Genomic DNA, 14,244 nt, shown 5'->3' on the forward strand with positions numbered 1-14,244 from the left:
GTCAGAATGGCTATCACCAATAAAACAGCAAACAACAAGTCTTGGCAAGGACGGGGAGAAAAGGGAACCCCTGTGCACTGTTGGTGAGAATGCATATTGGTGCAGCCACTATGGGAAACAGAATGGAGGGCCCTCAATAAACTAAAAGTAGAACTGCCTGGTGGCCCAGCGATTCCACTTCTGGGTCTGTATCTGAAGAAACCCAAAACAGGAATTGGAAAGAATATATGCACTCCTATGTTCGTTACAGCATTATTTACAGTAGCCAAGGTATGGAAGCAATTTAAGGGGCCATTAACAGACAAGCAGATAAAAAAGTAGTGGTACATGTGTCTATAATGGAATATTACTTGGCCATAAGAAAGAATGAAATCTTATCATTTGTGACAGCATGGATGGACCTAGAGGATATGACGCCAAGTGAAAGAAGTCCGTCAGAAAAAGACAGATACCATGCGATTTCACTTGTATGTGGAATCTAATGAACAATATAAAGGAATAAATAAAACAGAAACAGACTCATAGATACAGAGAACAGACTGATGGGTGCCAGAGGGGGATTGGGTGGGGGGCTGGGTGAAAAGGGGGAAGGTATTGAGAAGTACATACTGGTACTTACAAATAGTCATAGGGATGTACAGTACAGCATCGGAAGGCTAGTCAATAAAACGGCATAAATACCTTTTAGAAGTTTTCTATTTCCAGAAAAGTTGCACCAGTAGTACAGAAGGGTTCCATATACCCCACACCCAGCTCCTCCTATGATTAACAATTTAAATCAGGCTGGTACTTTTGTTACAATGAATGGACCAGCGTTGATACATGATTCATGACTTAAGTCCACAGTTTATTCAGATCCATAGTCCTTTTCTCCTAATATCCTTTCTCTGCCCAGAAGCCCATCAGGATCCCAGGTAACATTCAGTCCTCACATCTCCATAGGCCCCTCTGGGCTGTGACATTTTCTCAGACTTTCCTGGTTTGGGGTGACTTTGACAGGTTTTGAGGAGGACGGGTCAGGGATTTTGTAAAATATACCTAAATTGGGGGTTTGTCTGGTGTTTTTCTCATGACTAGACCAGGGTGATGGGTTCTGAGAGGAAGACCCCACAGTGAAGGGCCCTTTCGTCCCCTCATAACCAGGGTCACATGTCAGCAAGTCTTACCACTGTTGACGTTGAGCTGAGCCCCTGCCTGAGGGTGTGGGTCAGGTTTCTCCACTGCAAAGTCCCTCTGTGCCCTTCTCATGCTGTCCTCTTGGGAAAGAACTCACTCTGTCCAGCCCACAGTAAAGCGCAGGGAGCTATTCTCCATCTCCTGAGGGCAGAGTATCTACATACATTATTTGGAATTTTTCTGTGCAGATAAGTTGTCTCCTCCCCTATATTTATTTAACCAGTCATTTCTTTAGACCCATATGGTCTCATGGACACTTTATTTTACTCTTTGGCTTACAATCCGAATAACTGCCCCAGCGTTGGCCATGGAGAGCGCTTCCGGTTGACTGCCATGTCCGTTGGAAAACTTCTTGCTGCATCTAAGCTCTGCAGCCACCCCATGAAGAGTGTGGCTTATATCCCAGAGCGTGTAAAACCGTGTGACCCCGGACGAGACCCTCCCTCTCTCTCAGCTTTGGCTTTCCCTAATGGAAAGACAATATCCATTCTGTTCTCTGCAGGGAGCCCTCCGGCACCGGGCGCTCTGATTTTCTGTGCTAATGCACAGATGTGTTTTGTGCCAACGCTTCCCAGAGCTAAACGGGTGTTGTTGTTGTTGTTGTCTGCACTCCCTGCTCCGGTTGCTGGATTTTCGGTGCCTGGTGATCGATGCCCCTCCTGGCTGGGTTCCCAGGCCACTCCGGGAAGAGACGGGGATGGACGCGCTTGGCAGCCCAGCAGAAGACACGTCCTGTGAGTTTCCACCCGTGCAGGAAGGGGTGCTCTGCCCGAGACTGTAGACATGCCAGCGGCTGTGACTCCTGAGTGGCACGCCAGGAAAGGGGGTGGTCCTGCTCTGAGGCCTGCAAGGAAAGCAGCTGTGGTGGGCAGGAGACATGTGGGCACCGTCACGAAGTCGGCACAGCGGTGCTGCTGAGTGTCCTTGAGCTGGTTACTCAACCTCTCTGTGCTTCCAGTTTCTCATTTACTAAATATAGGGAGTGAGCCTACCACACAATGGGGTGCAGCTCCCACCGGGTCAGGAAGTGGAGAGGAGGAGAAAGAAAGAAAAAGCACCTGTTTTTTGTTTTGTTCCTGTTTTCCTGTTTCCCCACAGCCCCTCCCAACACGCTGAACTTCAACGGAGCCCACCGCAAGCGAAAGACGCTGGTGGCCCCGGAGATCAACATCTCCCTGGACCAGAGCGAGGGCTCCCTGCTGTCGGACGACTTCTTGGACACCCCCGATGACCTGGACATCAACGTGGATGACATCGAGACCCCCGATGAGACGGACTCGCTGGAGTTCCTGGGGAACGGCAATGAGCTGGAGTGGGAAGGTGAGTGAGCTCGGGGTTTGCCCACGGCACCTGCCTGGCCCCCGGTCGCACTCAGCAGCCCTACTGGCTTCCGGGGCCAGCTTGGTAGAGCAATTCCTCCATCCCTGCAGGCTCGGGTAGGGCAGGTTCCCCAACTTGGGGCTCACGGGGCACCCCAGATCCTCCTGCCCCTGCAACTCCATGCATGTTTTTCTTGCAAACTTGGGTTTTTCCGGGGGAACATGGTTCTCAAAGCTGACGGAGACCAAAAGAAAGTGCCTCCGGCTGACCCCACGCGTGTTTGTGGGGCATTTACTCAGGAGCAGGTCTCACCTGTGTCGTGGGGTGTGGAGGGAATACGGCAGGAAGAGAGGGTGCCCGCCTGCACGCACACTGGTCAGAGACAGACACTAGGTAATGAAAGAAAGGAGTCTGAGGTCAAGCAGCTGGTCATCAGTGCTGTGAGCACCTTAGGGGAGGTGAAGGCCTGGGGCAGGGTCTCACCTGAGGGGCGATTCTGTCCCCCAAAGAACACTGGGCAATGTTTGGTGACATCTGTGGAGACCAGGGGTGCTGCTCAACACCCCACAGTGCCCAGGACAGCCCTCCCCCCGCCCCCAGAGAATGATCCAGGCCCAAATACCCTAAATGCTCAGGGTGAGACCCCTTGAGCTGGGGGAGCTGGGTGTGGGGGACTCCTTTGGAAGGGTGGTCAGGGCAGGTCTCGCTGGGGGGATGTTAGTTGATCTGACATCTCAAGACAAAAGCACAGGTCAGGTCAGAAAGACTGCGATGGCGGTGGCCACAGGAATAGAATCAGAGCCGGATGGAATCAGAGCCGCAGAACCTGCTGGGTGGGTGTGGAATATAAAGGGGAGGAAGGAGCCAGTGGTGATGCCGGGGGTTGGTGGGGGCCGAGTCACTTCCTGAGGCAGGAGGCCTGCAGGGCGAGAGGTGGGAACGAGGTGGGTGTTTTAAGAGTGGCTGAGCAGGGACGATGCCCAGAGAGGGAAAGAAGGCGTGCCAGGTCACACAGCAGGCCGTTCACAGAAATGAGCTCTCCCCGGGCTGACGGCCTGACACCCACCCTGGGCACATTCCTGTGTGCCGTGGCTCGAAAGAAAGTTATTTGGGTGTGACTTTCTGACGACCAGGTCCCTCGTTTTCCCAGCCACCTCAGGCTAACGCTGTTGGTGAGTGAAGTAGAGGACAAGTGTTTTGCCTGTGGCCTGGGGAGAGAGGTGGGGGCTCTGCGGCCATGGGCAGCAGAGGGAGCTGGGAGAGGCTGGGACGAGACATCAAACTCAGGCGTCCCTTCCAGATGACACGCCCGTGGCCGCTGCCAAGAACATGCCGGGGGCCAGCGCGGATCTGTTCGGGGACAGCACGGCTGAGGACGGCAGTGCCGCCAACGGGCGCCTGTGGCGGACAGTGATCATCGGAGAACAAGAGCATCGCATTGACCTGCACATGATCCGGCCCTACATGAGGGTGGTGACCCACGGAGGTGAGGCCACACCCCTGGGGCCCCCTCCTGACTCCAGCTGGGCAACTGGAGCCCCCTCAGTGGCCCTGTCTGAACCCCAGCCTCTTCAGGAGCCACGGGGATGCTAAGCTCTCGTCTCTGGGTGGGTGGGGGTGGAACTTGCATGAGGATGAGCCATGGATGCCGGGTGCACATTGGGGGTGCCTAGGAGGATGGCTGGCGTCCCCGACCAAAGGCAGGACAGGTCAGGGGCCTGGGGCGGCTCAGAGCTTAGAGCTCAGCGAGGGCTCTGCCCGTCTCTGCCCGGCGCTCACTGGCGGCCTCTCCCCAGGGTACTATGGTGAAGGTCTCAGCGCCATCATCGTCTTCGCCGCCTGCTTCCTCCCAGACAGCAGCTCTCCCGACTACCACTACCTCATGGAGCACCTCTTCCTGTAAGTGGCCGCCGGCTGCACCCCCGCCACCGACATTCCTGAGGGCCCGGCAGTGGGCTGGACCAGGCTGTGCGAACCACGTTGGGAGGGGGCTCTGCCTGGTACCAGGCAGGGGCTGGGCCACCAGCAGACCCGGATCTGCGTTCCCTGCTCACCCACTGGGCCTCATCGGTGCAACCATGATCGTCAGCGTCGCTGTCATGTATTGAGTGTTCACTACGCGGCAGCCACGAGGCTGCGAGCTGCGTCCCTGATGACGCACTCCATCCTCTCCATAACCCTGTGGGGTGGGCACCTCCCATTCGACAGGGGCAGAGTCCGAGACACAGACAGTAAGTCACTCGCCCAAGGACACACAGGTAGCGTTTTGTTGTGACGGAGCCAGGTAACACATACAAAGCACCGGGCAGATGACAGTAAGAGCTCTGTAAGTCATGATCACTCATTATCGTTATTATGAAGATTCCCTTCTTACACAGCAGGGCTTGGGTGCCAGCTGGGCTGGAGGATGAGGAGGTACCTGTGGGAGGTCAGCATGGGAAGTGGCCTGAGAGACCAGGGAACCCAGTCTCCCAATTACAGATGGGAAAGGAGAGGCTACGAGAGAGGAAAGGATTTTTCTGAAATCCCTCAGAGAGAGATAGAGCCAGGAGGGACCCCAGGTCCCTAACATCTGGTGCCGTGAGCTACCCACGGTGGGTGCCTGTTCCCCAGCTGTATCTGGGGCCATTGAGATCCATTCCCAGAATTAGTGGAGATAATGCATATCAGTGAAGTCATGCGTATAAAGCATGGCACATAGTAAGTGCTCAATTAAATAGTAACTACTGTGATCATTATACTCACGGACACAAATTTGGGGTGGGCTGGTGTTAATCACATCCACACACACACACCCCCTGGAGTGTGGCTGGCGCAGCTGGGGCCGGGGGTGGCAAAGGGAGCAGGTGCCACAGGTGTCCAGCCCCAGGACCTGGGGCTTTCTAACTCAGGATCGCTCTCACGGGGTCCCCTGTCCTCCGTGCCCTGTGACCAGGTACGTCATCAGCAGTTTGGAACTCCTGGTGGCAGAGGATTACATGATCGTGTACCTGAACGGTGCCACCCCCCGGCGGAGGATGCCAGGCATCAGCTGGCTGAAGAAGTGCTACCAGATGATCGATAGAAGGTGAGGGGGAGGGGCGGGGCCCGCCTCCGGTGCAAGGGGACCCGAGCAGGGCTGGTTCCAGAGGGAGACTCTGGGGCCCTGAGGGAGCATCTGCTCCGTGCTCCCCCAGCTTCTAGTGGTCGCCGGCAAGCCTTGGTGCCCCTTGGTTTGTAGATGAATCACCCCAGTCTCTACCTTCATCTCCACATGGCATCTCCCTGAGTGTGCGTCTGTGTCTTCAATTTCCTCTTTTCACAAGGACGCCACTCATCATGTATTAGAGGCCCACCCTGCTCTGGTCTGACCTCACCTGAAATCGTTGCATCTGCAAAGACCCTGTTTTCCAAATAGTGTCCCCTTCTCGGGACCCAGAAGTTATGGATTTGGGGGGAGAAGGGGGGATGCAATTCAGCATGACCAATGAAAATTGCTCAGACTCTAATTTAGGAGAGAGACAGCTCCGCCACTTGCAAACTCCGCCAAGGGGCTTAGCTTTCAGAGACTCTGCCTTCTCCCTGTAACGTGGTGGTGCCCCCAGGGAGGGCGGAGGAGGCAGCCCCTCCCTTCCCAGGGCCTGCCCCAGGAGCCCATCTTGCTGCTTCTGCCTTCCCACGCAGGTTACGGAAGAACCTGAAGTCCTTAATCATCGTCCACCCGTCCTGGTTCATCCGCACTGTGCTGGCCATCTCCCGGCCTTTCATCAGGTGAGGCTGTAACCTGTGTCCAGATCCCGCATGGGTTGTGTCTTTTATTTTTAATCTGCATTTCCCAACTTCTCTATGCTAAATAGGTATTATTAATTTAAAAACTTTTCAATCACAGGTATTGTTATTAAGCGACAAACGCGAGAGAAATAATAATCAGCTCTCCCATATTGAATGGTGGATACCTCTTACCATTTAACCCTGAGACGCTGGTGTCATCGTGTACATTTCAGGGATGAGTAAACTGAGGCTCAGAAAGGTCCAGGAACTCACCCAGACTCACACAGCAAGGTCACTAGCCCACCACACTCCCCAGGAGGGAACCCAGCTCCGTTCACTCCAGAATTTGTGGGGGAGCCATTAGGATGCCAAGAGGGTCTGACCTACTCCTGGCCAATCATTCAATGAACCAACACGTGAAACGCCCCCTCTTGGGATCGATGATTTACCAAAAGGACTCACAGGACTCAGAGAAGCTGCTATACCCATGGTTCCGCTTTATTACTGCAAACAGATGAAGATTAAAATTGGCAAAGGAAACGGGTGCACACGGGAGTCTAGGAGAAACCGGAAATGAGCTTCCAGGGAGCCCCTCCCGGTTGTGCCAAAAGCCCTGATTCTCCCAGCAAGCACATGTGACAACTAGGAAGCTCACCCTGGTGTCCGGGGCTCAGCCACACGGGAACGGAGCACCGGGTGCCCGAACCTACTCGGTCTTCAGCGACTCCAGAGATCAAATTGACATTACGTGGCTCAAGGCCCCCACCCTAAACCACACCGTTAGCATAGACTACACGGCAGGCTTTGAGGCCCCAGGTCACCTAAGACACTCTTACCAGGCAGGACAATTCTGAGCTTACAGGTGATCTCCCACGAGTACCAAGAGCCAGCTCTTTCCTTGCAATGTGCAGGGGTTTGGGTCCTCCAAAGCCTGCTAGGTTCGCCCTCTGCTGCACAATATAGAAGCACCTGGAAAAACAGAGCAAGGAAAACCCAAATTTACATGCCCTAGTTAATCACAAACAAACTGAGTGTACATTTAACTTAAATATCATGCCAAACACTGAACTGAGTCAAGATCCTTCTTCATTTCCACATTCCCAACTAAGAATCTGTGATGCGTTTCAGAGTCAGGCCCAGCCCAGCCAGCGTGGCTCAGTGGTTGAGCGTGGACCTAGGAACCAGGAGGTCACGGTTCGATTCCTGGTCAGGGCACAAGGCCAGGTTGTGGGCTCCATCCCCAGTGTGAGGCGTGCAGGAGGCAGCCGATCCATGATTCCCTCTCATCGTGGATGTTTCTATCTCTCTCTCTCTCTCTCTTCCTCTTCCCCTCTGAAATTAAAAAAAATAAATAAAAGAGTCGGGCCCATACTTTGCCTTGAAGGATTTGCAAGGAGGCGACTTCAGGCGCTCTGTGCTCAAGGACTCGTAATAGTGAAAGCAGGCGAATAATGCACTAACTATGGATCCTTTGTGCTCATGATGAACCCACTGGGCAGAACGGTGAACACGCACGTCGGCCTAACAGAATGGCGTTCTGGCCTCAATATCCCATCACCCAAGGCAGACCATTCCCTCACTCTTGGTTGCTATTCCCATGGCAAATTGTGAGGATCTTGTTTTGAGCTTTCAAAGAAAGAAGAGGGGAGAGGGGAGGAAAATGCACTTCTTTTGAAAGCTGAGGAAAGTGGCCCTGGCCAGTGTGGCCCCGTTGGTTGGACATGATCTGGGGCACTACAAGGTTGCAGGCTCGATTCCCGGTCAGGGCCTGGGCTTCGGGCTCGATCCCCAGAAGGGCGTGCAGGAGGCAGCCAATCTGTACTCTCACATTGATTCTCTCTCCCTCTTCCTTCCTCTCTCTCTAAAAGTCAATTTTAAAAATCTGTAACAGAAAAGCTGAGGAAAATGGAAGCCAATTCTGACCTGCAGTCCAACCCCGAGGTTCTGTGATTGTATCTCCAAGAAAACCCCCGTGTGTTCCATGCTAATCGAAGGTTGGGGATGTGCTGCCACTGACCTGGAATTCTCCCTCGTGACAGCGCCCCCCCCCCCTCCTCCCGCCCCAACATGAGTCAGAAAGCTCAGCTCACAGGCAGAAATCACAGCAGAGATAGGGGTATCTGTTTCCAGTGATGGGCATGGTGGGTGTGACCACACCCTCATGACGTAAGTTTTGCCTGTATTTATAGACCGGTACTCAGAGCAGCAGGTGTTGGCTCTGAGCACCACAAAGAAATCCTTCCTAACAAATCCAGTCAGCCCGCCCTGAGCCTGCGGAGCCCGGGATATTCAGGCACAGAGTGGACGACCCGGTGAGACCGGTGGGGACAGGATTCCTGCCGGGTCTGAGACTCGCTCTCTACCTGTTCACCCTTAACCTCTGTCACACCCGCTGGAGGGAGGCCTCGTGCGGTGAGAATAATTTTTTTAATTAAAAAAAAAATGCATTTGACCTGCACGAAAGCAGTGGGCGTTGTTCATTCCAGTACACACGGCTGCTTTGTGACTGCCCATGGGAAAACTCTGTCTTTCCCAATCAGTTCCCGCTGGCCTCTGCGAAGAAACTGCTTTATTTGTCCCTTGTAGGCACTGTGAGCTGCAGAACTCATCGCTGAATGCCAGAGAGCTTGAGCTGAATTTTTGTCTAATCTCTAAAAATAGATATAAATCTTCTTGACACTCTTGTAGACGTTTCGCTGTATCTTTCCTTTTTTAAAAAAACAAACAAACATGTTTTTATTGATTTCAGAGAGGAAGGGAGAGGGAGAGAGAGAGAGAAACATCAATGGTGAGAGAGAATCATTGATTGGCTGCCTCCTGCACGCCCCCTACTGGAGATCGAGCCCGCAACCCAGGCATGTGCCCTTGATCAAATTCGAACCTGGGACCTTTCAGTCCTCTATCCACTGAGCCAAACCAGCCAGAGCATAACTTTCCTTTTTTATTATTACTTATTTTCTTCTGTTTATTTTTAATTATTAAATTTATTATTTTTTTATTTAGCAAACTTTTTAAAAATATTTTTTTTATTGATTTCAGCGAGGAAGGGAGAGAAAGAGATAGAACCACCAATGATGAGAGAGAATCATTGATGGCTGCCTCCTGCACACCCCCCACCAGGGATTGAGCCCACAACCCTGGCATGTGCCCTTGACCAGAATCCAACCCGGGACCCTTCAGTCCGCAGGCTGACGCTCTGGCCACTGAGCCACACCGGCTGGGGGCTGTTTTCTTCTTTGTTGTGCTGTTGTATTCTCTTGGCCTTACATTTCTCATTGTTAAAAATTTTTCTTTTCCCTGGAAAAAAGTGTATTTTCCATATCACCAAGACTAGATTTAAGTTTTAAAAATTTTTTTTTTAATAACCGTGAGTTCAAAGCAGCGTGCTGGTGACCAAGCACAGCCTGGTCCCGACAGCCTGAGTCCGGGCTTGGACGGGAAGAAGCCATTCATCCCGAAAGAATGGAGGGTGAATCAGCAGCCCCACGTGTGCCTTTCCGTGCCCCGATGATGACTGGTGTTGTCCCCAGCAGGGGCCAGAGCGCCAGGAAAGCATCCCTGGGAGAATGAACGCAGAGGAGCAATTCTTAGGTGGATGAAGAGGATACTTAGTCTGTTAGAACCTCTTGCCTCTTTGCTTCCTTTAAACAAATGCTTAGTGGGGATCGGGCCCGGGACCTCTCTCCTCTTGCCAGGGAGCCCTCAGGCCTTGCTCTGTCCACCCCACTAGGGTAGAGGGTGGAGCCTGGCACTGGGTGGGGAGGGAGATTTGAGCGTAGTGCTTAGGGCCTCCTCGAGTTGGGTTATGCGTGCCACCCTCCTTCTGTCTGCCATCGCTCCTTCTGGCTCTGGGTAACCACATCGTCTCCTCCTCCTGGCAGCGTCAAATTCATCAACAAGATCCAGTATGTGCACAGCTTGGAAGAGCTGGAGCAGCTCATCCCCATGGAGCATGTGCAGATCCCAGACTGCGTGCTACAGTGAGTGTCCCCATGCCCTGTGAGTGCCCCTCCTGCATCCTCAAGGCCCCCCGGCTCCTCAGGTTCCCACTCAGCTGCCCAAAACCGCACGTGAGCGGGAGAGCAGCAGGACGGAGGGCATCAGTGAAACAAACATGTGTGAAATTAGGAAGTACAGTGGGCCTGGGGACCTAGTGCGGGGCCGGGCCAGCAAGCCACAGCCCGCAGCTTGGTTTTATAAATAAAGTTTTATCGGCACACAGCCACACCCACTTGTTAACAGATGGTCTAGGGCAGTGGTCGGCAAACTCATTAGTCAACAGAGCCAAATATCAACAGTACAAGGATTGAAATTTCTTTTGAGAGCCAAATTTTTTAAACTTAAACTATATAGGTAGGTACATTGTTATTAACTTACTTAGGGTACTCCTAAGCTGGCCTTTGCTAAAAATGTCCTCAATCTGATTGAGGTCCGTTCACTGAGGTCGACCCCTTCCAACTCTCCCATCCACACTCGTCTTGTATACTTGTTTCGTCTATCTCCTTTCGTTCATCCTCTCTATATGTCCAAACCATCTCAACATACCTTTCTCAATCCTCGTCACTACATCTTCTTTCACTCCACAACGTTCCCTAAAATTAACTTAATAAACTTTACTTAAAGTTTTAAGTCAACTTTGCACTGTACGTGCGCGCCCGCACGTGATATTTTGTGGAAGAGCCACATTCAAGGGGCCAAAGAGCCGCATGTGGCTCACGAGCCTCGGTTTGCCGACCACTGGACTAGGGCTGTTTTCAAGCTACAACTGAATTGAGTTGGCGCAACCAAGACTGGCCTGCAAAGCTGAAAATAGTTACTCTCCGGCCCTTTACGGAAATACTTTGCCCTAATGGAGGGGTGTGTTGTTTTATCACGGCACTGTTCCATCGCTGGGTCAGGCCAGATGTCTGCCGAGTCGCATCTACACCAGATGCTGGAATACATCAACAATACAGATACTCCCTGCCCTGGGGGGCTTGCAGAGCAGCTGCAGGGAACATGTAAAGGCCAGCAGGCTGTCAGCTCCGGCTGTACTTTCTGCCCTGAACCCTGGTTTACATTCAGAGCTCCCTGGGCGGTGTGCCGACGGGGAAGGAGGGCTGTGTCTGACCTGCTGCTCCTCCTCTCTTCCAGGTATGAAGAGGAAAGGCTCAAGGCCAGGAGAGAAAGGTCTGTGCAGAGTGGCCCTGTCCGGGCGGGGTGGGGGCTGGTGCTGAGCTGGGCCTGCCTGTGGGGAGCAGCCGATGGCTTTGGCTCTGCAGGGACCAATGTCACACTAAGAGGCCCTGCACTTCTCTCGAGAACTTGGAGTTGGACCTGAGTTCAAATCCAGATTTCCCTACTGAGTCACAGAACGACATTAGGCAAATAAAACGTTCACAGTGGCCTTGGGGGTTACAGTGGAAAATCAGGAGCAGTGTAGCCCCTTGCAAAGCAGTGGGCTCAGGGTAATCATGATGAGAGATATCAAGGTCTCCCTCTACAGAGGAAACAGGAGCCCCACACTCACCGCAACAGACCCAGACGTGCCCACTTAATGCCTTACTGGCTCATTTCTCATTAATAAGATCCAGTATGTCACAGACCTTCAAGACGGTTCTGGTCCCGTCCAAGTATAGAGCCCTTAGCCCATCGCCTGGATACTTTCACATCCCTTGCCCCTCAAAAGCCAGGCAGGCCCAGGACACAAACGGCATCTTACAGCCCAGGTATGTGAGGCTCAGAGAGGGCGAGGTACCTGCTCATGGCCACACAGCAAGTCTGTGGGAGAGTTGGGGCTTTCAACAGGTGGAAAGTGTGTATCATTGCCTGGCTCTGGGCTAGAATCCAGGGACACAGAGGCGACTAAGAGAGATTCCTGGTCCAGAAGTTCCTTTAAATGGCAAAAGAGAGGGACACCTCACCCAGTGAGGAAAGCGGGTCCTGGCGACAGGGCAGGGTGATGTTGGCAGATGAGACACAGCGGCATTTGATGACGACTGAGGGCAGCATGGAGGCCGCGAGGCCGAGGGCGGGCGGGGCTCACCATCCCTTGCCATTCGGGAATTTTTCCTCACTCCTCTCCTAGCTCTTCTCTCCTTCCTTCCTCCTTCCTTCCTTCCTCCCTCCCTTTCTTCGTTCATCCTGTCATTCTTTTAAAAAAATTTTTACATGTAGTAAAACTCACATAATGTAAAATTCACCATTTTAACCATTTTTAACCAGTGCCGCTCAGTGGCACTAAGTACATTCACATTGTTGTGCAAACATAACCACCGTCCAGCTCCCAAACTTCATCTTCCCAAACGGAAACTCTGTCCCCATAAACACTGACCTCTCCCCCAGCCCCTGGCCCCCATCAGCTGCTTTGTCTCCGTGGGTCTGACTCCTCTGGGGACCTCACGTAGGGGAGTCATTCTGCTGCCCACAGTGGCTGCACCACTTACCTTCCCACCAGCAGGGCACAGAGTTCCAGTTCACATCCTTGTCATAACTTGTTGCTTTGTTTTTATGAGAGTAGGCATCTCAATGGGCATGAAGTGGAAATATCTCTTTCCTTTTTCTTTTTCTTTCCTCCTCCCTCCCGCCCTCCCCTCCTTTCCTTCCTCTCTCTCTCTCTCTTTCTCTCTCTCTCTCTCTCTCTCTCTCTCTCTGAGTTGTAATCCTCCTGCCAAGCTTTAGCCACGAACAGGAATACAGACCTAACACAAGCAGGACACCACCTTCTGGCACCGTAGCACAGGGGGGCCAGCATCCATGGGACACGTGCACAGATGCCTCTGGGGGATACGCTGAGATCAATGCTCAGACGGAATGGTTCAGGGTCTCTCCCCCTCCCCTGTCCCCCCTTCCTCACAGCTGCCTCATCTTCATTAGCCCCTGGGTGACCACTTCTCACCACCCTCCCGGGCCCCGCATTTCCTGGGGGCAGCAAAAACCGCCCTGTTCAAACTGCTCTCAGGCCACAGTGGGCCCGGGTCAGAGAGGCCGGTGGGAGCCGAGATCCCCTTCCTCCACAGCGCCTCGTCATCCCTGCCACCTCTCTGTGTCCCCAGCGCAAGGCCGCAGCCGGAGCTGGTCCTGCCCAGGTCGGAAGAGAAGCCGGAGGCAGCGCCTGCGGAGCACAGGTAAGGACGCAGGGGACCACAGGTGAGCTGATACCCACCGGGCTGCGGGGCCCGCCAGAACGTCCGATAAAAGTGGTCACGGCGTTACCGTGTTTTCATGATCCCGATGCGACCAGGATGATGAGAAGCAAACACGGGTATGAACCAGCCAGTGTGATGCTTACCCCCTCCCCCATAGATGCTCCATGTTGGGGTCACTCTTCCCTCCACCCTGAGCTGTCCCTTCTGGGGCCACTTGCAGAGGCCACTATTGAAATTTAAACGAATTCACAGTAAATAAAATTTAGAAGTTCGCTCCTCGGTCTCACTTGCCACGTTTCCAGGCTCAGGGCTCCTGTGCTGGACAACATGGAAACAGAACATGTTACTTGTCGGCTTAAGGTCTAGGGACAGGGTGCCTCCGGCCCTTCCCTTCCCCTGGGTTTTCCTCACTCGTTTATTTTTAATTGAGGTGAAACTCACATAACATCCAATGAACCATTTTATTTTTTTTTATTTTTTTTTTATTAACACATATCATTACCAATGAACCATTTTATAAAGTACACCATGTAGCCTGGCCGGTGTAGCTCAGTGGTTGAGCGTCAACCTATGAACCAGAAGGTCACGGTTCGATTCCCAGTCAGGGCACATGCCCAGGGTTGTGGGCTCGATCCCCAGTAGGGGGCGTGCAGGAGGCAGCTGATCAGTGGTTCTCTCTCATTATAGATGTTTCTATCTCTCCCTCTCTCTTCCTCTCTGAAATCAATGAAAATATATTTTAATAAAATAAAGTACACCATTTAGTGCATTCAGGACCTCTCTCTCCTAGTTCCAGAACCCCCCCTTTAGCCCAGGGGAGACCCTTAAGCAGCTACTCCATTCCCTCCCTCCCCCTTCTGTTTAAAATCCA

General features: G+C 52.8%; 1 protein-coding gene across 1 annotated transcript in view; it reads left to right on the forward strand.

The window, feature by feature from the left end:
• Positions 1-909: 909 nt before the first annotated feature.
• ATCAY (ATCAY, caytaxin) overlaps positions 910-14,244 on the forward strand; it is a 16,266-nt gene continuing 2,931 nt past the window's right edge. The window contains exons 1-9 of the mRNA XM_023746817.1: positions 910-1,910; positions 2,275-2,496; positions 3,797-3,982; positions 4,293-4,395; positions 5,432-5,563; positions 6,160-6,246; positions 10,128-10,226; positions 11,380-11,415; positions 13,281-13,352. Of these exons, the coding sequence (XP_023602585.1) occupies positions 1,718-1,910; positions 2,275-2,496; positions 3,797-3,982; positions 4,293-4,395; positions 5,432-5,563; positions 6,160-6,246; positions 10,128-10,226; positions 11,380-11,415; positions 13,281-13,352 (1,130 nt within the window). The 5' untranslated portion in view covers positions 910-1,717. The remainder of the gene's footprint in view (positions 1,911-2,274; positions 2,497-3,796; positions 3,983-4,292; positions 4,396-5,431; positions 5,564-6,159; positions 6,247-10,127; positions 10,227-11,379; positions 11,416-13,280; positions 13,353-14,244) is intronic.

The sequence above is a fragment of the Myotis lucifugus genome, unplaced genomic scaffold (assembly GCF_000147115.1).
Source record: "Myotis lucifugus unplaced genomic scaffold, Myoluc2.0 scaffold_734, whole genome shotgun sequence".
NCBI lineage: Eukaryota > Metazoa > Chordata > Mammalia > Chiroptera > Vespertilionidae > Myotis > Myotis lucifugus.